The sequence below is a fragment of the Manacus vitellinus genome, unplaced genomic scaffold (genome assembly GCF_001715985.3).
Source record: "Manacus vitellinus isolate BGI_N305 unplaced genomic scaffold, ASM171598v3 scaffold_10_pilon, whole genome shotgun sequence".
Classification (NCBI taxonomy): Eukaryota; Metazoa; Chordata; class Aves; order Passeriformes; family Pipridae; genus Manacus; species Manacus vitellinus.
In genome coordinates, this window is record NW_021938838.1 from 16116691 (window position 1) to 16143769 (window position 27079).

The 27079-nt window shown below is 37.0% G+C and overlaps 1 protein-coding gene across 5 annotated transcripts in view; it reads left to right on the forward strand.

Annotated features, from left to right (window-relative positions):
* The first annotated feature begins 3662 nt into the window (after window positions 1-3662).
* Window positions 3663-27079, forward strand: part of DPY19L3 (dpy-19 like C-mannosyltransferase 3) — a 33282-nt gene continuing 9865 nt past the window's right edge. For 3 of the 5 annotated variants that reach the window (XR_003916397.1, XM_029965369.1, XM_029965370.1), the window contains exons 1-16: window positions 3663-3721; window positions 4810-4952; window positions 6409-6542; window positions 12409-12499; window positions 13331-13452; window positions 13657-13802; window positions 15479-15602; window positions 16044-16178; window positions 17083-17214; window positions 18231-18332; window positions 18806-18879; window positions 19124-19282; window positions 20606-20728; window positions 21090-21201; window positions 21731-21787; window positions 25561-25643. Coding sequence is in view for 3 of the 5 variants with exons in the window: in XM_029965369.1 (XP_029821229.1) it covers window positions 4850-4952; window positions 6409-6542; window positions 12409-12499; window positions 13331-13452; window positions 13657-13802; window positions 15479-15602; window positions 16044-16178; window positions 17083-17214; window positions 18231-18332; window positions 18806-18879; window positions 19124-19282; window positions 20606-20728; window positions 21090-21201; window positions 21731-21787; window positions 25561-25643 (1697 nt within the window). In the remaining 2 variants the exon portion in view is untranslated. Of the gene's footprint in view, window positions 3722-4809; window positions 4953-6408; window positions 6543-12408; window positions 12500-13330; window positions 13453-13656; window positions 13803-15478; window positions 15603-16043; window positions 16179-17082; window positions 17215-18230; window positions 18333-18805; window positions 18880-19123; window positions 19283-20605; window positions 20729-21089; window positions 21202-21730; window positions 21788-25560; window positions 25644-26276; window positions 26355-27079 lie in introns of all 5 variants that reach the window. The other 2 variants (XR_003916396.1, XM_029965372.1) reach the window with 1 other exon arrangement.

A 27079-nucleotide genomic window follows, 5' to 3' on the forward strand; every position in this document is an offset into this window, starting at 1 on the left:
AAAGTAACTGTGGTGATGAAATATGAGACTGTTAAAGTCAAAATACTTGTAAGTCTGCATGCAGTGAGGATGGGACAATGCTGAAGGACAGAACTGGAATTTCAGAATTCACACTGAAGCTAGTGGGAGTTTTTTCCCTAATTTAAATAGAGTGAAAGCCTTGCACAGCTTTTTTCAGGTAAGTGATTGATCTTTGCTTATCCATCACATCAGCCAAAACATATATTGCGACCTAATTTTAAATATACAGCATATTTCTTGGCCTTGCTGGAGCTTTTCTTCCCATCTTTTTCAGGGGGACAAGAAAAGTCTAATTCAGTTACAATTTCTGGAGAGAAAAGAGAGAGTATGGCCAGAGTACCTATTGCTGGTATCAGCATGGTTTATATTTACATAAACAGGCAAACTTTTCTTCTTATTGTCATTTTATTTTTGCTATTATTATTATGGCCCTGGACCAAATATGTTGAAATAAAAGGTGGAAAACTAAAAATGGGTTTAGATGCAATGCTACAGATGCTGTGTTGTGCAGCTTTGTCACATTTTCTCTAATGCAAAACCTGGGGAAAAAAGGTGTCTGGGCTAAAATACCATCCTCACTTCAGCTTAATAAAACAAAAGAGCCCCATCAGAAGTTTCTCCCCTCCCATAAATAACCTAGTTGAGTATGATCACAAACTGGACTGGACCCAGGTTGTTGGGATAGAGCAGCACTGACCGAACCTTTGATGATTGTGACACTGCTGGGAACTTGGAGAAAATGGGCAAGAGCCCTGCCACACACCAGTGGGATCTGAATGACTCTGTCCTATGTCTTTGGCAACTATTTATGGTTGGAATTGCTGCAGAAAAGTTAATGCACCACATTACTGAGGGTTTTTTTGCAGCCCCTTCTAGGCATATTTGGGAAAGAGCTGTCACACCGAGTCACTCAGGAAGTGAACCACCATGAGAACTGACCTGACCTAATAGTAGCTTGGTAACAAAATTCAGAATAGGTAAAACTAAGATTCTTTTACCCAAAAGCAAAACTTCAGGACCCTGACAAACTGTAAAAGTTGGAAAAAAAGAGAGAACCTAGAAATTTGGTGTGTTTGCTACACACCACGTGGCTGCTGAACAGCAACTAAAAACATTGCAGGTTTAGACTCAAAATTTACTTGGGCAGAATTTGAGTCTTGTGTTTCACAGTAGCTCTTTCTACAGTACTGAATGTGACAAGCCAAGAGAAAACAAATGTAAATAGTATAAAGAAATTGAATTTAAAGTTTCATTCATTCCCTGTACGCTATGGTTTGTAGAGGTCATTTGCTGAGATTATGGGGAACCAGGTACTAACATGAAGACTTTGCTACTTTGATCTAATTGGAACAGAATGAGCAAACAGAATATTGTTAAATATCCTTTTGCTGTTCTGGCAAGTAAAAAGCCAGCATTACAACAGTATTATAAAAATACTGTAATGATATAATAATAATAATCAGTATTACTGATTGCTTGCTGCAGTTTGGTGAATTTTAATTTACATTTTATAATACAGTTGTCAGATACTAATATCAGTCTGGAAGCTCTTTAGTTCTCCTTGAACTCTCTTCTCTCTTCACAACTTGAAACATTAAATTTCTATCAACGAACATGTTGCCCAATACATTGTTTCAGTGAGAATATAAATAACTCCATTTTTTTCTAGTGCTGCACTCAAACGCTTATTGCAACAGGAAATGACTTGTTAAAATATACAGAACTGAGGAAAAATGCTTTTTTTATTTTCCCAACTATCTAATCTGCTCTTTGAAACCTGAACAATCGGTGTTAGTATTTCAAAAGGAAGGTGATAGCTGATTAGTTATCCTAAAATGACTTAAAAGTAACATTTACTCTTAGATACATTAACAACTATGTAAGGCTGTCCAATGCTTTTCTATAACACAAAATTCAGCTCTAATAACACTATTTTGCAGTGTAGACTGTGTTATTAGTTCAGGAACATCAGTGGGATTTGTACTGCTGGTCCTGTGCAATCATTTGCACAAAATGGAAAACTGCTCCAGCTGACCAGAGTAACTTATCTCATAAAAATCATTACATCCACGCACAGTGTCACAAAATACCATAGAATTAAGACAACTCCCCTCTTCTCAGGGATTTCTAAAGCTCTTCACTGATTATGTTTTCTAACCAACTCTGCAACTTTTTGTTCCATGTAGAATTTACTTTTCATTAGCCTCTTTACAAGTAGTGGATAAGGAGAATTTCCATTCAAGGAAATATCTTCCACAGCATTCCCTTTCTTAGAAATTTAAGTACATTATCTAACCTCCTTTACACAAAACCCTACAGACATTCGAGGTGTTTTTTCTTTTTTTACCCCGTAAAATTGCTTGTCTCTATAAAATATGTTCATTTTAACAAACACCTGACATGTACGATGTGGCAGTGATGCTATTAGTGATAAAAAGAAGGTAAATCTTATGCCCATGGTGAAGCTCATAGTTCTTTAGTTCTCACATTCCAAGTTAAGCATTTCCCACAAATGTACCACCTGCCTTACTGTTCTAAATGAATAAATAAAAACCAAGTATAGCTGGTCTGTTTGCTGTAAATTGATTTATAGTAGAATTTTTAACTATTTTGAGAGCTTTATCTGAGGAAGTAAGAAAATCATTCTGTTTGTTCTAAAATACTTATAAAACATTCTAATGTTTTATGTTCTAATGTGCAAAGCAAATACTGAAAAATACTGAAAAAAAGCTCTGAATTACCAGGACGATTACTACTTACAGTTTTCTTGGTCTCTCTGAGCATGCTTCCTATGAGTTTCATGCCTCTTTTTGCTCAACGACTTTTTCACTCAACCAAGGTTGTGGAATGCAAAAGAAAAAAAAAAACCAACACAACTCAGTATTGCAGTACTGTAAAATGGTGATGGAAAATCAACTAAATACTGTCCTGAAGAAGTGAGCTCTATCCCTGTCTGATGCTCAGAATTTGCATGGATTATTGGGAAATCAGCTTTCTGTGATAGGATCTGGTTATGAGTTAATGGGGAATGTTTTTTGAAGACGCTACAAGTAACATTTACAGGAAAAACATATTGCATGGGTAGGTTGTACTAGTTAAATAGAACGAATGTTTGTGCTGCCATTACCTTCCTACTACAAAAGGTCTTCCCCCCCAAATGTTTATGGTGCAATTAATCAAGACACACAATAGAGTGTATAACGAGTTAAATACCAGGCGCGCCTCTTTAGGATTCTAATTTCAATTTGGAAATCAAGTACACGTGACAGTATATACATGGGGGGAAAGCGGGGGGGAGAAAAAAAATTAAATTAAAATAGGACAAACAAATTCTAGGGCCCTGTTTTAGCACAGGCTCTCCCCGCGGGGTGAGACATCCCGACCCTCGGCGGGGAGCGCATCCCGCTCCCGGCTCCCACCGCCCCGTTCCGCCGGATTTCCGCCGCCTCCCGCCTCGGAATCAAAGCGACAGCGCTGGAAACCCCCGTGTCGGGGCGGGCAGGGCCGGCCCTGTGACGGGGCTGTGCCCGCCCCCGCGGGCCGCCCGCCCGGCAGGGCCGGCGCTTCGGCGCGCGCCCCGCCCTTTCCCTTCCTTTCCTTCCCTTTGCCTTCCCCTTCCCTGCCCGCGGCGGGGCCGGGCGGTCCCACGCAGCAGCAGCGGCCGGCGGGAGCGGGAGCAGCGGCCGCGCAGCCCCCGCAGGTACGGGCGGGGTCCGGGGAGGCGGCGGGGAGGAGCCGCCCTGGGCCGCGGAGGCCGCGGGGAGCGGCCGGGCCCGGCCCCGCTCCGGTCCCCCGGGCACGGCTCACCTGGGCTGGGGCGGAGCGTGGGGAGACCCGGCCGGGGAGGGGTGGGGATGAGCATCTCGCCTTTATTTAATAATTGATTGTCAGGTGTTCCACGAAACAGCTGTTTCAAACCAGCTTAGATACACGCTCGCAGAGTTCCCCCCCCGTCCCCCTCCCGCCGTGTTTTCCCAGGTGTTTTCCAAGGCTGATCCGCTGCTAGAGCTTTGAACGAAGTTCCGTGGTTACCAGCGCAGTTACCCCAGCGGTGACACAAACCCCAGCTGCCGCTGGCTGGGGATGGAGCGGGTTTTTGCAGGGTGGGATGTCGCTGGTTTCCAGGTGTGGAGTGGCAGGATGGAGCAGTCCGATGGATGGAGCATCCCTGGATTGCTGAGAGCACCTGGGAGTTGACAGGGGAATGACTGCCTGCGCTTTTTGTCTTTCTTGTAATGTTCAAAAATTCTGTGGTGCTTTACCAGCATGAAACATCAAGTATTTTTTTTTTTATTGCTGTCTCCTGTTTTTTTATAACACGTGTTCCCCCGGTATCCTATGGCCCCCCTTTTTTGGGATTTCCTGAAAGCCAGGATTTAAAAAATGGGATTCCTATTTTAAACACACAACTAAAATACCCAGAAAGAACTAATTTTTCTTTGAAAGGCCTACACTTTTTTTAAAAAGGGGAACCTTGAGTGCGTTTTGAGTCAAGGGCTAAAAGTGAGGGCAGTCAAAATAATAATCATTCCAAAAGCCTGTTCAAGAGTGTGTAAAATTTTGAACCTTAGATCATTACAAACGTTTGCATTACTTTCATTTGTTCTCTGAGTTGTACAGATTACAAAAAAAATACTTGCATTTTTGTAAGATATGCTTCAATACAGTAGAATTCCCTAAGTCAGAGTCTGTGATGTCAGTAAGATGTGGTTCTGTTTTCACATATTTCATACACTGTTAAGTGAATGCTTGGGTAGGAAGATGCATTGCTTGTATGTGTCCATTTAGGAGTCAGGCTGAAGAATAATGAATTAAAGTGACTGACATCATGACAACCGTAAGACAGAGGAGGGTTGGAAAAGGCACAGAAGCAGCAGAAGATCAGCCTTCAGAGGAGACAAATGTGAAGCCTGATGGGAAAATTCCATCTGGTGGGTAACGAAAAGAATTGTAACTTTATGAGATTTTAGTAATGTTTAGCTTTTGATGCCTGTCCTAGGCACAGGTTAGAACTAGGTATGTACCCAATGCATTGTCATACTTAAATATCACCAAAATCAATTGGATTAGACAGAGGATGTGCAGATTGCTGTCAGTGTCATCTCTTTTAAAATCCTGATGTAAATTGGTGAGAACAAATTCAGACTTCATGTGTCATCGTAGCTTCTTAAAAGAATCCCAGTTCAAATCACTGGTAACCTAAAAGGATTTGAAGACAACTGATGAGATGTGCTTAAGTACAAGCAGATTGCACATAAAATCTGAACTTACCTGCAAACTTTTGCTTTTTAATTTATAGGACACTAGGTAGGTAGATTTAAAAGACAGACATTAAGTGTCTGAATTCCATGGTCTGTTTAAGTAAACAAATTCTGGCAATATTTTTGTATGGAATTATAGCTTTAGAGCTGACAAAGTTTGTTGATTTTTTGTTTGTTTGTTTAAGTTACTTTAAGGGCTGTTTCTATATATGCAGTTTGGGCAGAGGAAAGGAAAGTTACATGTTTGTTTCCACACAAACACACTTGGGGTAAATACACAAAGGGAAAGTGATCGTAGTTCTCATCCAGCCCAGCCCTCAGTTCCATGGAATTGCAGGGCTGGACCTTGTTATGGAGAAGTCACACAGAGTATGAAATAGCCATTTCAAAGATAAAATTCCAGGTCACTAAATCCTTATTAAACCTTACATGAACTTAAAAAAAAAAAAAAAAGAAAACCTCAACAAACTAAAACCCAGGAATGTAAGTGTACAGTAAATGGCTTGAGCTACCTAGAAACACAACCTTTCTTTCCTATGATTCCATCCCTAATCTTATTCCAGTGTCAGCAGGAGGCCATCTGCAATTCAAAGCAGGACACCATTATCAAAGGCTGCTTTGGCTGCTGCTCAGTCTCTTTGTGGGTATTTAGTGAGACTTCTGAACCTTCAGTGCTGTTTTTTACAAAAAAGCAAGCAAACCCCAAAAAACAGGGAGCCGTTTTATGACACGTGAAGGAGATGTTAATTTCTCACTTTGTGTTCTAAGTGTCATCCTGTATTGCTTGAATTAAAAATGTTCTCCTGGAGGATATTTCAATTTAGAGTTACAAATTTGGTATGGCACTGATCTAAACTTGTATAGGATCGTGGTGTTCCTAAATTGTAACTACATTTTACCAATTAAGGCACCTTTTATTTCACTTTGCACATAAATAAAATCCTCTGAGTTTGCTATATGAGAAAGTAAATAACGCATCTCCATAAAGATGTGTTAAAACCAAATGTCCTGTTACCTGCAGAATGTGAACTGTACTAGGATAGGCAATGTCTAAATGACTTTCCAAAATTCCTTTAGGTTCATTTATGTGTTTCACAGTTACAGACTGAGTTATTTTTCTTCCAAGATCATACAGGTGGAAAGCTATGGAACATACTCTCAGTAACTGTTGGTGGAATTGTTGCCATCTCCCTTGGACTTCTTACTTCTGTTTATGTTGCTACCCTGCATGAAAATGACCTGTGGTTTTCCAATATTAAGGTAACAGCATTAATATGAGCATTAATTGAAATTTCATTTCTTTATGTATTTATCTTGTAACTTGCTCAAAATGGTAGAATATTTCATTTTGAAAAATTCAATTTAAAAAAAGCTGTTCTCTCCTTCCCACCATTTTTTCAATACTTCATCAGTTCTATAAATACCTGTCCCCAATTTTTCTCTAAAAATATTGCTACACAGCTCCTGTCTGAATTGTAGCTACAGTTCTTCCAACCATCGATCTTTATCTAGAACAGAATTTCAACATTCTGCTCTATGTTTCTCTGCAGTCATCTTTCTTTTATCCAAAGCAGTCCAAAATTTAAAAAAAAACAAACATAAAACCAGTTAAAATAAACAATATGCAAAATCCTGGCAGATCGATCTTTAATTACATTTATACTGTGATATTGTAATACAGTTTAGGGACAGTCTTTTACTAGCCAATACAAATTTTATATAATGTTATCCTAAATGTGCAAGCCTCAAAATGTAATTTCAGCCATTCACTAATGTAAAATCAAACATTCCCAAGATCTAGGACTGACTAGTTTTTTTCCTATAATCATTGCACAGAAAATAATGCCGCTGTACCCACAGCTAAATTTAACCAGAGAAAAGAACAGGTGAGTCATTTTCCTTTCAGATGCCTAAAATTCACTCTGCCAGGTCTGTGTATTATGTTATTCAAAGAGTACACCTATTTAACTGAAATAATTGCATTGCAATATGTCTTTCCTATACTACACAATTTTTCTGTCCCAGAAACGTTTATATTCCCCTTATAAAAATAATTCGCACTTACTTAAACAACTGCTGTTGTATTAAACATATAATACATTTTGTAAAGCACCTTCATCTTTCTTTGAATATATAGATAGATGGTATACAATATATTGAAGGTACACCTTAGGTTTGCCTTTTGCTTCCAAAAGCACTTATTGAATAATTTCAAGGTGTTTGAAGTACAAACAGACATGGATTTGTGGCAACGTGTGGACGTAACAGATACAGTGTTTTATTCTGTGAAACTAATCCAAGGAGCACAAACTTCACTGAGATAAGCAATGCTGTAGTTGTAATTAAGTTGTCCCCACTAATTTCATTTGATAATTAATTGTTTTCATTTTAAGTACACTAGAATTCTAGCCATTAGATATCAAAACTGAAGTAACACCCTCTAATTATTTTTAATCTGGATTCTGTCTCTGTAGCTCTCATTTCATCCCATGGAGTTGATTGATAACAAGTAACATTGGAACATGAGCAGTTTCAGCCAATTTGATGGAAAGATTATAAAAGCATTAAGTTCATCTCCCAGCAGGTTAAAGAAGAAAGAGATGCAGGCAGATAACTCTCTGGTCTCACAGTGTCCCTTCTCCACCAGAGAATGCACGTGGCTACAGTGCTAATTTTAAACCTAGTATTGGTTTATGAGTAGTATGGGACAAGAAGACTTCATATGAGGAGTAAAATTCCCTGCAAAGCTGGGATAGGAAGGCTCATCCCAGCATCTGTAAAACAGTGTATAGACATCTCTGTACCTCTGAGTGTGAGTGGACAGTGTAATCTCTCTAGGAGTTTGTATCTTTTCCCAGCACTTCTGAATTGGCTAATCTTGTAATTACAGCACATAGTATGTACTAATAATGACATGAATAAACTATACTGTGGAACAATCTGAGACCCTCAAAAATTACATGGAAAATAAAATTTGGGGATTTATGTTACTGAAAGCTGATACAAAAACTATGTAACAATATATTATCCCCATGAACTATATTCCTTTCAATAAGTTACTCCTCTCTTTGTACAGCAGTAGAAGAAGGTCTGCAGTGTTTATCTGACAGGTTTGTACTAGGCAGATGTTTTTACCTGCACTATTTAGGTTCAAAAGGTGGAATTTTTGTTCTGAAGACCCTATTAATACATGAACACCACAGTTGCATACTTACAAAATCATATAGTTTGCCAATTGTACTCAACCCTAAAAACTGGAAGTAAAAAGAGTTCATTATGTAAAGTCATGATTCTTAACTCCTAAGTCATTAAAGTCAGAACTTGCAGACACACTTGCAGTGATTGCCTTTCTCTAATTTCAGTAGCAATTCATCCAAAGCCAGTTCAGTTTTGGGTGTCTTTCAGCAATGGTTCACCCAACCAGAAAACCTGTTTGGTAGTGGTTAAACTGTTTTGCTCTGTTTTGAATGTTTTGCTCTGTTTCGAATATGGCTTTCAGCAGTGCCTTGATTTCAGCTGCTGCAGTGTGTGAGAGTCCTGTTCTTATTTGCTAATAAATACACTGCTGTTATCAACTTGCCATGGTCATTGGAGAAAGATGTAAAATTGTTTTCTTACCTGAAAAACTGAAAATGCACATCTTGAGGAGTGGTTTATGCTATGAAGGAGATACACCACTGCTGCTTTTTCTTGCCTTATTTCAAGCCTTCCTGAAAGAATGACAAAAAGAAAAAAAAAACAAAAGACAATGCAGCATACCATGTCACACAGTCAGAAGTTGTGTTTCTGTCCCCTATCAGCAGGAAATAATCACTTATATATATGATGAATATCACAGGTTATAATCACTTATCTTGACCAAACAATTTTGAAGAAAAAAAGTTTGAATCCATTCTCGGAAATGTTAAACCAACAAAGATTTCTGTTTTGATGGTGGAAGTCAAAACAGATTTCTTATCCAAAAATCTTCTCAGTTTTCTTAAAATGTTCTGGCATAACATATCTGAAGTGGCTTGTGTATTTTCAGTGATTTTCAATAGCAGTTTGGTGACTGTTCCTCCAGTTTAGTATCTTTTGGTGCAGAATCTGCTATGAGAATAACAAAATGGGGGCCACCTCTCCCATCAGCTGTTGCATTGCTTGTTCAAACACAAATCCTGAAGAAACTTTGAACAGGAATGAGCCAAGGCCACAGAGCAAATTAATACTCTAAAACAAACAAACTTCAGAGCATTCATTTGTTCTTCATCCCTGCTGAGTAAGCATTTAAACTACTATTATTGAATTTCCCTTTAATAAAATGGCTGCTTCCAAGAAGTCAGATGTAAAAATACAAAATTTTAAATCTTTCAGACATGCAGGATAAGAGTCTTGGGATTTAGTCTCTGAAGTGCTTATATTTTTACATTTTGAATGCAAAACAAATATGTGTGCCCAGAGAAGCTGTGGCTGCCCCATCCCTGGAAGTGTCCAAGGCCAGGCTGGACGGGGCTTGGAGCAACCTGGGATAGTGGAAGGTGTCCCTGCCCATGGCAGGGGGTGGAAAGAGATGAGCTTTAAGGTTGCTTCCAACCCAGACCATTCCATGATTCTGTGAAAAAAAAGGTGGGGAAACAAAAGGCCAACTAATTAGAACTGTACAAAGTGAATGTGTAAGGAGAAGGGCAGTCCAGAACTTTGGAGGTACTTTTCCACAGAAGTACCTGTTGAGTTGTTATGGGTACTTTTACTCTGGATCATAAGTCTGATCTGAGTAGGAACATGACATCCTAACAGATGGGCTGGGGCTTAACCAGCCAGGAGACCATGTCCAAGGATTAAATACCTTTGCTGAAGGTGTGTTCTCAACTGGGAACACTGACAGCAGCTGTCTAGGTTGACTTCCCACCTGTACAGACTAAAAAACAGTTTCCATTACAAAAATTTTGCTTTAGCTATGCCAAAAGAGAAAAGCAATTGGAGCCTTATTTATGCTCTTTATTTATTATTTGTACTCAAGTCAGACTTTGGCTGCTTGCTCAGCATTCTGAATGACTTCTTTAAGCTAAGCTGTGGAATTCTGTGCTGCCCATGAAAGAAAGTCCTTTTTATTTTGCTGTGTTTAATATTATAAAGATACAATTGCATAAATTGGAATAATATGTAACTTCATGTGTATTCTGGAGGACAGCAGTCTTTTTTTTTCCTTGGGAGAGTGATAACTTCTTTGTTAAAACCTCACTAAGTGAATATACAGAAAGATAAGTTTGCTCTTCCAATGCTTACCCATAAGTCTGTATTTTATTGACGTGGAATGCAAGGAAAAGTGTAAATTGCTGTAGAACTGGAAAAGTATTTTGGGTGAATCAAACAGATGTTATCTTAGCATGAAACAGATGTAAAACTCACTAGTGTTTGTCTCATAAAGTATAGCATTTGGTTGAATACAGCTGGTGTCAGGATTACAAATTAATCATGTTTGAATGCATTTTTGCTAATTAGATCCCCCTCTGTGACTCCTCTCTCCCCCTTAATAAATTCCAAATGTTAACATTCCTTTTTTTTTTTTCTTTTTTCTGTATGGACACTTAGAGTCAGCCACTTTTTGGTATTAGAAAACCTTTTAGTAGAGATGACTTTAGACTTGTGTGGCTTTTGGTTATTTGGTGCCAATGTCAGTTCCTTCTGCTGGTATGATGATGGCTTGTGTGTCCTAGGGCAGCTGGAGAGTTTAATTGTGAACTTAAATGGAATCAGTTGTGGTTTTATCTGTTGACTTTTCTCAGACCAGAACTAATACTGGTTTGTCAACAGTTGACTTCAATAAAACACGTGTTTTGAGATAAGATTCTATACTAGGCAGTAAAGAAGAGAGGAACATGATTTTTTATCCAGCTTTATATTAGCTCTGAAATAGTATTGATTCTGTTCCAGCAAAAGAGATGGGACTGTATAAGAAAGATGAAAGTCTTGGGGTTTTGTGCAAGGTTGCATTAACCAGAGTGGCATTCATAAAAGTCTCTGAAAACAGTAACTTTGTGTTACTTCAGAAATGTCCTTTTGTAAAGAATGATGAATTAATAAGATTATTTTTAGAAATCTCACATAAATTTCTTAATGACTTGCATACACCACATAGAGGAATTTAATTGGATTTTCAAATCTCAATATAAGCTTTTTCTAACTGGATATGAATGCTTTTTAACCTACTGCTTATATGTTTGCTGGGATGTTTTTGTATAAACTACTAAAAAGATCACTAATAATAGAACCCTTTTGTACAAGATGCCTATTAGTTCTCTTCAGATTGGTTGTTCATGCAGTCTTACTTTGTTTAAATGTGGTTGCCCAAGACTGTGGATTTGCTGAGTTTCTCTGGGTCTTCACAACTAATGAGTTGACAAAAGGAAGTGAATTCCAAAGTAAAGAGCTTTCAGATCTCACTGGACTCCATCTGCTGCCATATCAGCCAAGAAAGAGCCATAGTTTGAAGTGTACCTGGTTTAGATGATTTGAACATTTTGAAATTAAAGATAACAAGTTCACTTAGACCTAAAGCCAAGTCAAGAGTCCTTTTTCCTTTACCCTGTAATTTAGGAATAAGAGTGATGACAGCTGGCTTCCTGCAAGAACCAGCACTGAGCAAGTGGGCAGCAGCATCCTCTGCCAGCTGAAATATCCTTGGCATTTTGGTGCAGCCCCAGTATAGCACACTGGATTAATTGAGCCTTAAGCTGGCAAAGCCATGGAATGCTATGGGATAACTACATCTGGAACAAAAGGTTACATACACTGAGCAAGCATATGCAGCTTTGAAGTCCAGCTGCTGGCCACTGCACCTATCTAAACATTTAATATTACAAAAAAATTAAGATATCCAGAATCTTTCCAAGCAGCATATCAGAATCACAAAAGCCATATATAGTTCCCCAGTTTACAGAGTCATTTACACCTCAGCCCTCTGCCTCTCACCCTAATTTTCCATGTATTTTACCTTTAGTTGAAGTAAGTTGCACGGAATGCCCAAACCCAAAGCCTCTGTGTAGGTGAATTTCCCTGGTGCAGCAAGAATTTGAGTTGAAGGCAGCTTCATATGACTATGAAAAGCAAATGGAAAGTGAATTTACTGTTGAACTTTCACTTGCAGGAAGTGGAAAGAGAAATTTCATTCAGGACTGAATGTGGACTTTATTATTCCTACTACAAACAGATGATTCAGGCTGCTTCCATACAGCAAGGTATTGTAAACTGTAAAGTAAGTTTTGCTTGGTGTTGCCAGCTGACTGTTCTAGGTTTGGGTTTTTTTCAAATACAACCAAGAACAAGGAATACTATAACTGTGAGATAGTGTAACAATTGTACTGTTCATATGCCAGGGAGCCACTAAGCTATGGACATAATAAATTTAACAATGATACATTGGTTTCTGTGCCACACCTTCACATCCTGATGGAGGCAGTCACTTTCAGGGACAGTTTTCATACCTGTTGAGGTTTCAGCCTTGCTGGTTTATGTGGTGTACTACCTTCATTTTTATTCTTCTCTTGTTTAATTTGAACTATTAGCTATGTGGGAAGGGACAATGGTTTTTTGCTTGTATGCCTGGACAGTGACACAATGGACAGCTTCCAAGGAAATCATACAGTGATGGGACTTTCTGGGACAGTCTCATGATTTTTAGATAGTTAACTGTTGCTCCCTAGCAATTTTGGTTATACTACACATTTGTCAATATTAACTTCGCTTGTGCTCAAAGTAGGAACAAGAAAGTTCTCAAGATCCAGTACCACACATTCTATGCTAGGGATGGAAGTATAAAAATAAATGTGTTATACACTACTAAATATATAGTACTTGAATTAGCACTGTGAGTCACATTTGAAGTGGGGAAGCTGAAGACCTCAGAAGGTCGTGTTGATTCAGAGGTGATGTGTTCTGAATCATTGACTCAAAGTTTGCAGTTTCTGATGAGAGATCCTAAAATACCTTTGAAAAAGTTATTCACTGTTCAAATGAAGATGGAGGAGGAAAATGACAATCTCCTATTTCAATTTCTCTTTATCATTAAGGTTTACATGGTTTAGTATATGACAATAAAACTGAATCTGTGAGGACAATTAACATACTTGAAAGAATGAATGTTTACCAGGAGGTGTTTCTCAGCATTCTGTATAGGATTCTTCCAATTCAGGTAGGCATTTATTTATGGCTTTAGATTGTAAGTGCATTATGAAGATTTCACAGTGAATCATAGCTCCCCTTTGTAGTTATTTTCCAATTAGAAACATTCCTGATACCTTTTTAATTTGTAAAAGCAAAACCTAATTCATACTAAGTATAATTCCCACCCCCATGAGTGTTTTAATGTCAACATCAGTATTCTTGTGTTTTACAGCAATACCTAGAGCCTGTTTATTTTTATATCTACACTTTGTTTGGACTTCAGGCAGTTTATGTCATTGCTCTGTATGTAACAAGCTGGCTTCTTAGTGGAACATGGCTTTCAGGGTTGTTGGCAGCTTGCTGGTATATTACAAACAGGTAAGTGAGATTAAACATTTACTCTTTCTAAAATTGTACCTCATTTCAAAGGTAAGGCATTAAAGCTTTAACTGCATGATTAATTGGAAAAAAAAATGAAACTATAAGGCCTCTCTCTGATAAGCCAGAAAATGGAAAAAAATGTTTATTAGAAAATAATCAGAAATGAGCTGACAGTTGCAGACTGGGTTTTTAAACTTTCATGAAGTTTGAATAGAAAATTTTGGCTTAAATTGGTCTCTGAAAGTGGACTGCATCTTTCAGATGTGTCTGGACCTCCAGATGATGTGCCCTGTCTTCTGCAGCCTAGGAGCTCTTAGGTGTTACACACATCTGCAGGTATTGCCCTTCAGGTCTCTCCTCACTGCCCCACACCCAACCTCCAGGGATTCCTTCAGCAGCCTCAGCTCATCAGAAGTTCAGCTTCTCTCTTCCCTTATTCCTGTAAACATCTCCTTCAATAAACCTCACAGAAAAAAAAAAGATGATACTTGAGCTGTTCTAGTGCTTTATCCCTTGAAGAATTCTTTGGAGATAAAAACTTAAGAACTGGCTTTATGCCAGAAATAAGCTGCTGGCATGAAGCTAAGACTGGTGACATGGGCTGTTATCTGTAAATTAATCAAGAAAATAAAAGTACAGTGTTGGTTCTACCAAAATTGTTTGATATGTTAATCAGTAGCTCTGAAGAAGTTTATCTGCAGGCATGTCCATTACAGAATAATTGTAGGTATACAGTGGCAAAATGTTTCTTTCTCCAAATATAAAAGTAATTAAAAAATAAATTCAGTGTACAGTATTTCACATGTTTCTTTGATGAGGTCATCTTTGCCATTTACCGAATATTTGGAGCAAATTTGTTTTATCCATCTTTCTAATAATCCATGAACAAGGAAAGCTTGTTATCCTTTACACAAGTAGAATAAATACATGGAATTGATTTGGATAAAGACTTTCTGTCCAGATAAAGCACATCTGAGGCTACTGAGTAACTGCATTTAAACACTTCTTTCATCCAGCTAAACATGTCTCAGATGTCTTGCTTACTTTCCTTTTAAGCAAACATTTTCTCAACACAAGAAAAAAAGGGAATTAGTTTTTTTTTAACCTTTAATTCAGGGTTTTTTTGTAAATAACTGCTCTTTGGGGAACTTTTACTAACTTCACATCCTGTTTGTGTTCAAAAGTTACCAAAAATGACCAGAAACTCTTAACCAGTTCAGCTGTATTCAAATTCAATGCACTGGGACCACAGTGAAGAAACTGATACCTGTTTATGTTATTATATGTGTGTTTGCAAACCAAAAAATGAAGTAAAATTACCTGTGGTGTGAAAATCCACGAGCTGGATTTTGGGAATGTTTTTAGTTTGGGGTTTGTTTTTCCATTTTTAAATTTACCTAAGCTGTTCTTCTTAAGTAAGTTTTAATTCATAGTGTATTTTTTTAAGTGATACTACAGTACAATATTTGAGATACAGAAACAATGGATAACTGACAGAACCTTCATAATGATTTTTTTCAGAGCCAGGCATGTTGAAGGAACTAGACTGTAGAGCCTGCCTTTTTATAAATAAGTGGTTTAAATACCACAAAGATGCCTGTCATTGCAACTTCTCTATCACTGAGCTGGTGTTTTCTTTATTTTAAATTTCTGAAACTCTTTGTTTTGTACAGAGTAGATACCACAAGGGTAGAATTCACCATTCCTTTAAGAGAGAACTGGGCACTACCATTCTTTGCTGTTCAGATAGCAGCCATCACATACCTACTCAGAACTCATTTACAGCCTGTCCAAGAAGTGAGTATTTCTGACAAGTATGACACAGTCAAATTAGTCACAGAAAACTGTCCTGATCTGCAAGAATAAAAGCAAATGGGTGATGCAGTTTCTTTGACAAACAGTTGTTAAGTCATCACTCCTCGATTTGATCAAGTAACTGCTATTTATAGCACAGTAAAACATGTATTGCATGTTAATCTAGGGGCTGAAACTGGTTTTCTTGTAAGTGGTGTTACAGGGATATACAGGCATAAATCAAGAATTCATAACTCTAATAAATGTTCATTATCCTCCAAACAGTTATTGCAGTTATAAAACTCATAGTAATGTTTTAAAAGTAGATTTGAAATAAAACCAAATCAAGGTGGGGTTTGGTCGGTTTTGCTGGGGGTTTTGTTTGGTTTGTGTTTTAGTGAAGGAAACTATAAAATTAAATAAAACCTCACTCCCTCCTTCCAGAGACTAACACTTATGGCTGTATTCATAGCAACGTTTCTCTTTAGCCTGACTTGGCAATTTAACCAGTTCATGATGCTGATACAAGCATTGGCATTGTTCATACTGGACTGCTTGGACATGCTGCCCACAGCAAAGGTAACTTTATGTTTGGAAACAACCAATTTTTCTTTATTTACTGTCATAAAACTAAGTTTTGGAGGTATTTTACTAACTAGTGGCCTGGATACCTAGAGTAATACAGATTATACACTGTGCATTGTGCTTTTATACTGCGAGTGTAAAAATTAATTAACTCTCCTCTGCAAATGTAAGCTGAAGTTAACAGTTAATGTGACAAATCAGCTACATTAAAAGTTGGCAAATTACCAGCTTCATCCTGAATTCTACCAAAACTGACTTACCACACCACTCTTATTCCATATTAGTTTTCAAAAAAGTGCTACTTAAAACTGTTGGAGTTTGTTGGGCTTTTTGATGCCGATTTACACCATTTCTCTAATGCAAGACTGATCTTTGTGTCAGGCAAAATGTGTGTTTTGGTACCCCTGTATCAGAAAACCAACAGTTTAGTGTTTGCATTCAGCTGAACAATAGTTTAGCATAGCTTAAACAGGACTATACTGATCTGTTATTAAAAAAGGTGATGTTTGGTTGCTGAACTGCACTGACCCATAACTGTTGAGTCATAGAGACATCAGAGGCTACAGAAATACTTCTTTGACTAGAGAAACTACAAAGCATCTTCCAAAGTATATTAAGTGATTAATGATTTCCTCATTCTGCAATTACTTATTTGTATCTGCTTGATTATAGGATCAGGCTTCCTTAGTTACAACATGGGCATAAAATGTTAACCTTACTAGTTCAGGACATAAATATAAAGAGAATGTAGTAATGGCTTTAAATGGGATGATTTAGTGCAATATGATGCATTTTTTGCAAAAATAATAGGCGTTGAAATAAATTATAAAACATATTCATAGAAGAGCAACCATGACTGTTAGGTTTTGTAGATATAAAAATCTCATTATTGTTCCAGGTTACGTGGCTCTATATCATTCAGATTTCTGGATTACTGCTCGTCTGTGTCCTACAGTTCTTTAATTCTATGATTCTTGGATCATTACTTATAAGTTTTAATGCTTCTGTCTTGATAGCAAGAACAATCCAGGTAGGTACTGAAATATTTTTGTGGTACTAAATAAAGAGTGGATCGATATCTGTATATACATAGATATGTATATATGTAAATGAGTAATTTTTATGCATTATAACTTTCAATTACTAATACTAATTAGAGGAATTATGTAGTGTAAAGCAGCAAAAACATTGCCTGATCAAATAATGACTTCAATTACAGTAACTGCAGCATAACCAAGCACATCAGACACCATAATTCTGTGATTGCTATTAACATTCATGATTGTGCAAGCAGCAGTTTGGATCCTGCAAAAAATTGCATAAATGGACTTTACACCTGTTTCAGCAGGACTTGGCTTGAATTTATGGATCTGCCTCCAACAAATATTCTGGGAGAACTGGGCACATGTTGAATTCAGCTTACTAAAATCTCTTTTCTTTCAAAGACTCGGGCTTTTACTGCATTTACAGTTCTCTTTTTTCTGATACTGACATCGACAACAGTCTCTGACCAGAGTGTGTGAACTTACAGGGCCATTCCTGTTGTCTCTCATTTCTGACCACCTAAAATCAAGACTGTATTTTTTATAGTTAAGACAATGTCTGTGCCTATTCCCAGTTGTCTGTGAGCAGCTCATCTGGATCTGGAGCTTTTAACTGGAAAATTGCTCAAAATCCTTTCAGCTGACAGTTAGAGCCAGAAGACCTCTTTGCCATGTTTAGGTGGAAAATCTAATGAAGAGGTATTTCAAAAGGAAATTAATTGTATAAATATAATAGGGCCACTGCCAAAGGAAGGTTGGTTGGCTTCTTCCAAAACTCTGCCACATCAAGAGCCTGGGGAGCTTTTGTGATGTTTTCCCTTCGGTTTTGTGGAAGAAATGTATCTTTATACTTGATTCTGTATACATTTTTGCTTACATGAAGCTAATACAATTTGATCCTGATCAGGCCTAGCAGACCAGCTGTTTGAAATAGCCTGTGATGCTTTTGTTCCAAATACATACAAAAAAAAATACTGAAATTCTAATATTTTCTTCTTTGTAGAAAAATCTAAAAACGGGTGGCTTGCTTAATAGGCTTGGGAAGCTTATCCTGCATGTTCTGTTAGTCTTGTGCTTGACTCTCCTGATAAATAAATTCATCAAGGTAAGCAAATATTTTTTTATGTAGAAATTTGCAAAATGTATTATGTTAAAAGCTATTTGTTAACCATCTATAGTGATATCATCAAATAAAAATTGCAGTGAGATTTCACTGCATTTCAGAGACTGCATTCTGAAAATTAAAGATTGTTTTGCTAATCTTTTTGATATATGGATTTGAAAACCTCATAAATTAACACCAAATAATTGGTGTTAACTTGAAGCTCACCTGTAATTTTATAACAAATGTAGATTTATATTGCATTCTGATACTGCTGAGTATTTGCATAGTTTTTCATTGAATTTACTTTTCAGTGAATGCAGTTAAAACTGAAAGCTTATTCAATTGCAAAGCACCCTTCTCAGTAAGCCTGTGGTGCTCTACAGTTTCATTTAAATGATGAAAAAAACCTGCTTACCTGTGTGACATTTTTGATACTTAAAATATAATTTCCTTTCTTTTTCCCTACTCTATAGAAAATTCTTAATCTTGAGTCAGATGAACATATATTCAAATTTCTGAAAGCAAAATTTGGGTTTGGAGCAACAAGGTATGATTTAGCTGCAATTCTGCTTTTTTTTCTTTGACTTCATTAATTGAAACCTGCAGGTTGTTCTCATTTAAAATCTGTGTGATAAATCATGGATTTGTACCTCATGTTTGTGTCATATTTTCCCTTACAATAATCTGCACAACTGCAGCTTTATAATTTCTTTGGAGAAAAGCAAACTTTGATCCTTTTTGGCATCAAATTACGCCATACCTGTTGACAAGGATTATTCTCTTTTCTTTAGAGATTTTGATGCCAACCTGTATCTCTGTGAAGAAGCTTTTGGTTTATTACCATTAAACACCTTTTCAAGACTCTCAGATACGTTACTTTTTTACGTTTACGTATTTGTTCTCTTCCTTATGGCAGTGGCAGCTGTAATTGTTGCCTTTAGGAACCTCAGGTAATGTACAACTTTAAGATAATTCACATTTGTATCAATTTTCTCATCTTCAAATGGCTCAGGAACTGACAGTTGAATACAGCAGCTACCAGTATTACTTCCACAGGTACTGAGGAAACAGTAGGATGTCTGATAGAGAGATCAGGCAGAACAGCAACATCCTATTAAAGCTAAAAGTATAAACTTTCCTGCAAGCTCTTTGGATTGCTGTTAAGGTTTTGCAGTTTGTGTGGGGTTGGTTGGGTTTGGGAGGGGAAGCAGAAGAGTGCAAAGCACTCCCAGCTGTGCATCACTGCTGGCTGTTCCCACAGCTGATCTGTAGGATTCTGAGGTATTTAGAGAACACTAGAAGAAAATTAGACAGAATTGCTATTAAAACAAAAAAAAGTAAATGGTTCATTATAGACCTCTCAGTTTTATAGGTACAGTCTGGGCTGCAGTTAGAAGGGAGGATATAAAAATTGATTAAGCAAAAATTCAAGGAGTGTCATGTAACTAGTGCCAGTCATCACAGATTTTAGGGAAGACAGGGTAAAAGAGAGAGGGAGGAGGTGGCAGAAAGAGAGGGCAAGTATCTAAGACATTCTGAAACTATTTTATGACAGTTGTGAAGCGAGTCATCTGTAAATCATTTTGGTACTATTCAACCAGCCTCTTAAAAAACTTTCTGCACCAATTTTAAAAACAAAGAAAAGACTCTGCTGCTCTTATTTTCTGTAATCCTAGATGTAATCACAAACATCACCCTAATTTTTAACACTGTCCAGTTATCTCAGTTATCCCCTGCCTGAAAAGAACAGGGGAAGACCTCACACATTTAAGCATACTTTTTTTCTTTTAATGGGCCCTCCACATACATTCACAAGACCAGCCACCTCAAGCTACAACCAGTCCTTTCAAAACTGATTTGCTGTAAGTCTGCTTCCAATCTATGGCTTTATTGGCATCCAGATATACCAGCACAACCCCACAAATCACAGTTAAATTCTTCACTCTCATCTAAGCCCTGTGAACCTCATGGGAGTAGCTACTTCAAGCAAGAAACCAAGCTTGCCTTTCTGTAAACAGTTTTATCTCACTCTAATCCAGCTCATTTAAACTCACTGCATTTCCAAAAATCTAGACATGAAAAGAAATAGTTGCTGCTACATCAAAGTTGGTAGTATCAGGCTTAATTATATCATAGATACAATAGAAGATTGTGGACTGATAGCAGTAGTATTGCTTTCTAGCATCAGAAGGATTCAATGCTGTTTAAAATGCAGATAATGATATGAAATATGTTCGAGAACTTAATATAACACTGTTTCTTTCTTTAATTAGTGGTTCAAATCAAGTCAAGTTAATGGAAAAGATGGAAGAGTGCACAATAACACTGAAGCCTGATGCTGCTTACAGCTTAGTTCACACAGTTCTTTTTGGATGTCTGGCATTAAGCACAATGAGGTATATATTTTTAAATTCTACTTGGGGCTTGTTTAGATGATTGAGTGTATTTTTATAAGAGTGTAAAATATGTTGACCACAAACTTTGTAGGATCACGAACCTTCTTTCTCTCCCTGGTGTGTTTATACTTGTAGACTGAAGCATTTCCCAGAATTCTGCCAAAAAGAATGTTTGGGAGTTTGGGAACAGATATGTTCTCAAGAGCACATAGCAAAGTGCCGAGTCAATCTTGTACTCAGTTATTTCAGAATCCTGAAAGTCCAAGAAAATTGTCTTCAGAACTTCTCTGGACATTAACTGCCCTCATCAAGCAGCTTTAGCAGAGCTCCAGATGATCGTGAAAACCTTGTGTTTTTGCAGAATGAAGTACCTCTGGACATCCCACATGTGTGTGTTTGCATCCTTTGGCCTGTGCAGCACAGAAGTTTGGAAACTTATCCTGAAGTGTGTCCATCTCTACACATCCCAGAGGGTACTTACTGCATTTCATCCAATGGGGTTTGGTCCTTATCTAAACCAAATCAAGGCTCACAGCTGAATATTGTTTGCAGTTCTCTTTAACTGGATATCTCTGATGTATATTTGTATAAATTTAGTAAGTAAAATGTATTTTCTACTGGTTTCTGTATTAAACAATTCCATTTGGATACACTAGATGGCAATATAGATGTGGCTATGAAAAATAACCACAATTTTACTAAAAAAGCCACCATATTAAGAAATCCTCAGCAGTCTGAGAAGACCTTTGCAGTCAATTATATTGAATGACAGTGTTTTCCACTTTGTAGAATATAGATTTAAATATATAGATATCAGTCCATCACTTGGGATGGGTCTGTAATTAGGGTTTTACTTGAAAACAAAATCAAAATATGGTCTTAAAATTCAAACTCTGAATTCCACTACGTGTTAAGTATTTTACATATCAATACATTAAAAATTAAATCTATTCAAATAAATGTATCATCAGAATAACCAATATTTTTTTCAATTTCTCTTAGGCACAGGTGCTTAAATATTCTATACCAATAATTACATTACTGTACATTTCATATAAGGTAAGAAAATTTTTTTCTCAATGTTTTGGCAGTTTTTAAGTTACATGGAATTTCCTTTTCTCATAAAAGGATGTTGTTTTATTAGTTACTACATGCAAGATTTGTAACTGAATGGGGATAGACTACCTGAAGTGCAAGTACCTTTAGGTGTATGGAATTGTGTGTAAAAGATCAGTTGGGCTCATTTGATCCAGGGTAGCTGTTTGTGGATACAAATGTTTGTCTAACTGTATATATGTAAGTCAGCAGGTGTTATTTAAATGCATAATTTTATGGAAATGGGAGTTGTCTGTTTGGCTTTTAATTAAGTTATGGATAATGCAGATTGTTAAATTGTGTAATGATTCATTAGAGGAGGAAAAATAATCATAATATTCTATACTGTTATGCCTCATCTCATATGTTTTAAAGTACAGAATTGTTAAGTGTTCAAGTACTTCTCTGTCCAAGCAACAAAATATTATTGTCAAATGTTTAAGTGTAAATACATAAAAAAATATTTAAATTTATAACACGTACAAGGTTATCAGTCTGTCATAGCAGTGAGATTTAGATCATTGATTTAATGGGCAAACCATTTTTTTAATCTGTGTTCACAAAGACAAGAAAATCAGATGCTACTTTGATGGAGCAATTCTTTCTGCAATAAGTAGTCTGAGATGAGAATATTTCTGTTAAATAATAATTCCCTTCAGAGAAACTCAAGATTAATTTCATTATTAAAGTTAGAAAGTCAGTAGTGTAAAGCATAAGAGTTTAGAAAGCTTCTACTAGAACTCACTCCAGTTTCCCTGTTTAAAACTGAAACAAAAAGTCAAAAAATGCTGTTTTCCATTTAAATTGTCTTATTATTCTCCTTGAAAACTCTTTAGGACTTTTTTTTTTCCCATTGGGAAGTCATTTACCATTTTCATCATCTATGAATATGACAGAAATAATGCCATTTCTTTTGACGTGGGGGATACCAAGAGCATGACATTCTGATAGTCCAATGTGACAGATAACTAGAAATAATTTTTCTCCCACTCTTCACGAGCAGATGTGAAGTTCCTGAATCCTGTCAGATTCAATTCAGAAGTCAACAGAAATCACTGATTTCATAGGCTTTAGGTCAGCCATTAGTTGTGCTCAGTCTGCCTGGGAAGCGTAATTTTTGTTTCTTCTAAATAAAGGAAGTAATTTTTATGGACATGAAAAACACTGTTTTTCAAAGTTCTCAGTGGGAATGAGAAATTCATCACTTCTCAGTGTTTTTTTTTTGTCCTAAGTCAGTTCTTGCAGTGCAGCTGCCACAAGTGTGGATATTTTTGTGTGTCTTCTCTGCAAAGCTGAAAGAGTTTATGAGAAGCCTGGTGGGCAAAACCTGTCACAGGTTCCCTGTAAATGGTCAGAATAAAAATTCTTACAGAGAGATTCGGAAAGTATCCATTTCTTCTGTGAGAATGTGTTCATATATTCTCTCTTTAAAACCTTATAAGCAGGGGAAGGAGATTTTTGTAATTACCTTTCTCCTTTCCAGACAAGAATTTATCTGTTCACACACTGAGTGCTCAGATTGCAGGAGCAGTTTCAATGTACACCACAAAATTAACTGGTCATCATGGCTAGTTTTCTGAAATTACTAGTGGGGCAGTTCTGTGTTTCACTACTTGTTATGGTTACATTTCTCAGAAGAACTATACTTTAGTGCTGTTTCCCACAATAGGAGTTTTATGGGATTATTAACCTAATCCCAAATAAGATAATAAAGCCTCTTTTGAGGCATGTGGTTACCACAGTCCCAAATACATCACTTGAACAATAATTTATCAAGATAAAAATGCAGCTGCAATTCCACCTATCTTTCAGATTTCAGGTACAGCATGTTTTGAGACCTATTAGACATCAGTGTTTCTGTTTACATGTGTTCTTCATTAACACAGTGCAAACATCTTTTAGATAAAGTGAAAATGCTGAAATATTTCCATGTACATCCTTTAGCTGTGCTGTAGATAACACAACACATATGATGCAGTACCAAGTGTTATTCATATAATTCAGCTTTATCTGTGTTGTATTTAACTTCACAGTAATACTCATCAATTTGTGTTTGTATGCCAGTCATTCCTAAACAAATTGTTGGTACTTAAGGTTAGCACCTGAGTTTCAGCATTCTAATTCCAGGGTTTGCCAAATAATCTTGATTTCTCTTTGCTAGTAAACTATCCATTCATGTAATATCTCTAACTGCATTTTTATCTTCATCATGGCTGAGTCTTTTTGCTCCAGACACATACATTTATTGTAGCACATAGTGCAACATATGCCCATGATCTGAGCAGTCCTTGGCTGTACTGAACAACTCCCTGAGTGTACTGTATGTATTTATCCTTCAAACCTAAAGTCTGTAGAAAAAAAAATTACAAAAGAAAATGTTGTGTTTATTTCTATTCTTGGTATCTAATGATTTTTCTCCAAGGAGTTCTTAATTTTCATTCTTAGGCCAATGGTAGCTATAAAGAATGCAGTAGTACTTGCTTTTCACTTACATTCAGAGGCCAAAGAGTTAATATACTTTTTAAATTCAAAATAAGTGTCCTTGTATCTGAGAAATACTGAACTCCCATGGTCATCAGTGGACTGTTGAGCACCTCCAGGTTTTTGGCCAGCACAGAAGTCTCCTTTTCAATTCAGTAATAGCAAGCCTCACTACCAAAATTTTTCTCCAGTGAAACCTGCTTGTACTGACTCAATAATTGCAGTAGTGTGACACTGTGACTTGTAAAACCTCTACAGATGAGTGAATGCCACATAATAGCCCCAGCACTCAGTAGAGAGCAGTGTCCCAGGCTCATTTCCTGTGTCCCCCCTGAAGGATCCAAGCTTTCAGAGTGTTTAGCTATCCAGGCTAGTTTAGTAATGGAGAGAAGAAATTTTGATCCATTATGAGACTCTACAGTCTCATTTCACAACAGCTTAGTTTATTTACTAATCCCTTGAGAGAGCTTCTGAAAAGCAGAAATATGTCTGTGATAGTACTTCCATACTTGCCAGAGCTGTAGGGTTGTGATGCTGCCATAACTATATTGGTTGTTTCTCAATTTACCAGCCAGTAGTACTTGAACAAATGTAAATGTGTCAGGTAAACAGTTAAACTAAGTATCTAAATTGGCCCAATTATATCTCCTGCTCCCCAGTCCTCCTACACAATTACAGTTGTAGTGAAAGAATGCATGTTTTTGCAAAGGAGCTCAGCAGCACCACATTCAAATTCCTTCTGAACGCTTGGATAAGCATTATATAAATTGGATGATTTATGGCTTTTTAGATTATCAGGTGGGTTTTGTTAACACTTTTTCTTGTAGCATTTCAGTTTTCAAGCCAGCAATCCATACTATCTAAAGAAAGCAGGTTTGGAATAGGTTTCACTGTAACATCCTCTGTAGTAAAGACTGAAGCACAGCAATCTGTCATTAGCACTGTCATTATCTCCCTTAATGCTCCCTTCTTCCCTTGACTATTCACTAGCTTGAACAAGAAACCCTTAAATAAATCTTTGTTCTCTTAGCTTTTTTGGGGGGAGGGTTAAGCTTTAAAGAATCAGTTTCAATCATTTTTTCTCTGCTCTAGATTCGATTTACGTATTCTTTGTCTGCAGTAAATTTTGAAATGTTTTACCCTGATAGTCTTTTGGTTGGATCAGTTGCCAGCTAAGAGGGAGTAATATATTTCAGCATCCAGAACTTGTTTTGTTCATTCTGTCTTGAGTTTGTTCTATTTTGTTTCCGTTATAGTTCTGGCCAGGAATAATGGATGAACTATCAGAGCTGAGAGAATTCTATGACCCAGACACTGTGGAGCTGATGAACTGGATTAAGTAAGAGGATTTTTTCTCTATTTAAGTTAAATGCTATTTGTGTAGATCTAATGTTCTTAGTTATAGTGTTCTCCCTTATTTGTCACAGCTCATCAGTGAACTCTGGTGACCCGTGGAGATAGTTAGGGTGAGTGGGATACCAAGAGGTTGGGATATCAGAGCCCCCCAGACCACTCTGGTTCAGTACCACTGCTGTGTTTCATGTGCCTCAGGGAACCATCTGATTCCATTTACTCCCATAAGTACACATAGTTTTCCCAGCCAAAAGAGGTAAATTGGGATGTGTCAAGCTTCTTTCATCATATTTAGCTACCTCTGTATGTTAATAGACCTTTACAGTGAAATCGTTTTATTTTTGTCCTCCCAACTTGGTGTCCTTCTCAACTTTATAATGGTAAAAAGCATGGATGTACAATGGTAGGACTGGAAAATTTGTACTCTGCAGCCTGTTTCTTGAGCTTTAAAACAATCTAAATTGTTTATACTTGTTAGTATTAATCCCAACAAGCCTTCTAAACTGCAAACAAAATATTTGTAATTGAACTTGAACTTGTCACAGCTAAGCATAGGTGCAAAGTCTTTTTCAGGAATTTATCATTCCTATCCCACCTCATCACTTCTGCTTTCTCACAGAGCACAGGAAGGTATTTGCACAGGAAGGTGCAAACAGTTTGTAGTACTGCATGTGGAAGGGCTGAGAAAAGAGGCCAGGTAGGATGGTCCCTGGAGGGCTGTGAATTCAAGGGGTATGTTCTCTATTAACATACAGCAACCACTGAAAACTTTCAGGCTAAGTTCTTAACAGGGAGCTTCCTGAGACTTGTATTTATTTGGAACTCTGACAGTGATTTTTTAAAAAGAAAGTCAGTTTCATATTCTGGAGGAAAACATTCTGAAAGTAAATCTGAATTTAACATAATAATAATGATAAACAACTGTTTGGAGTATTTCCTTCATATACAACGAACTTCAGTGAAACCAGTCACCCAGCCTATTCTATCCATAGCAACATATTTACACTCCATAATGCTGTATTTCTTTAATTCATAAACTAGAAGGAGTAATTCAGAAGTAAAATATATTACAAGCCTTCACTGACTTATTCTGAAAGCAGGCCATGTTTTTTTGCATCATTTAGAATCCTTGCAGCCTTATTGACATGTTTTTGTGACAAATGTTTCCCAGCCAGTTCCATTTAGCACTACTGTTTTATTAAAAGATGGTAAATGTCTGATAGTTCAGGTCTCCTGTGTACAATATATAGAGTTATATATAGATTTATACATAAAATATGCATGTGGAGTTATTCCCAGCCATGAGCTGGATTTGACTGGCTCCAATGAGAATAATGTTTCATGTGTTCTTAGTGCTGAGAATGCTAAACTGGTGCTTGTCCTCTCTTCATTTTAAGTCATGACAGACAATCACAGAGGGAG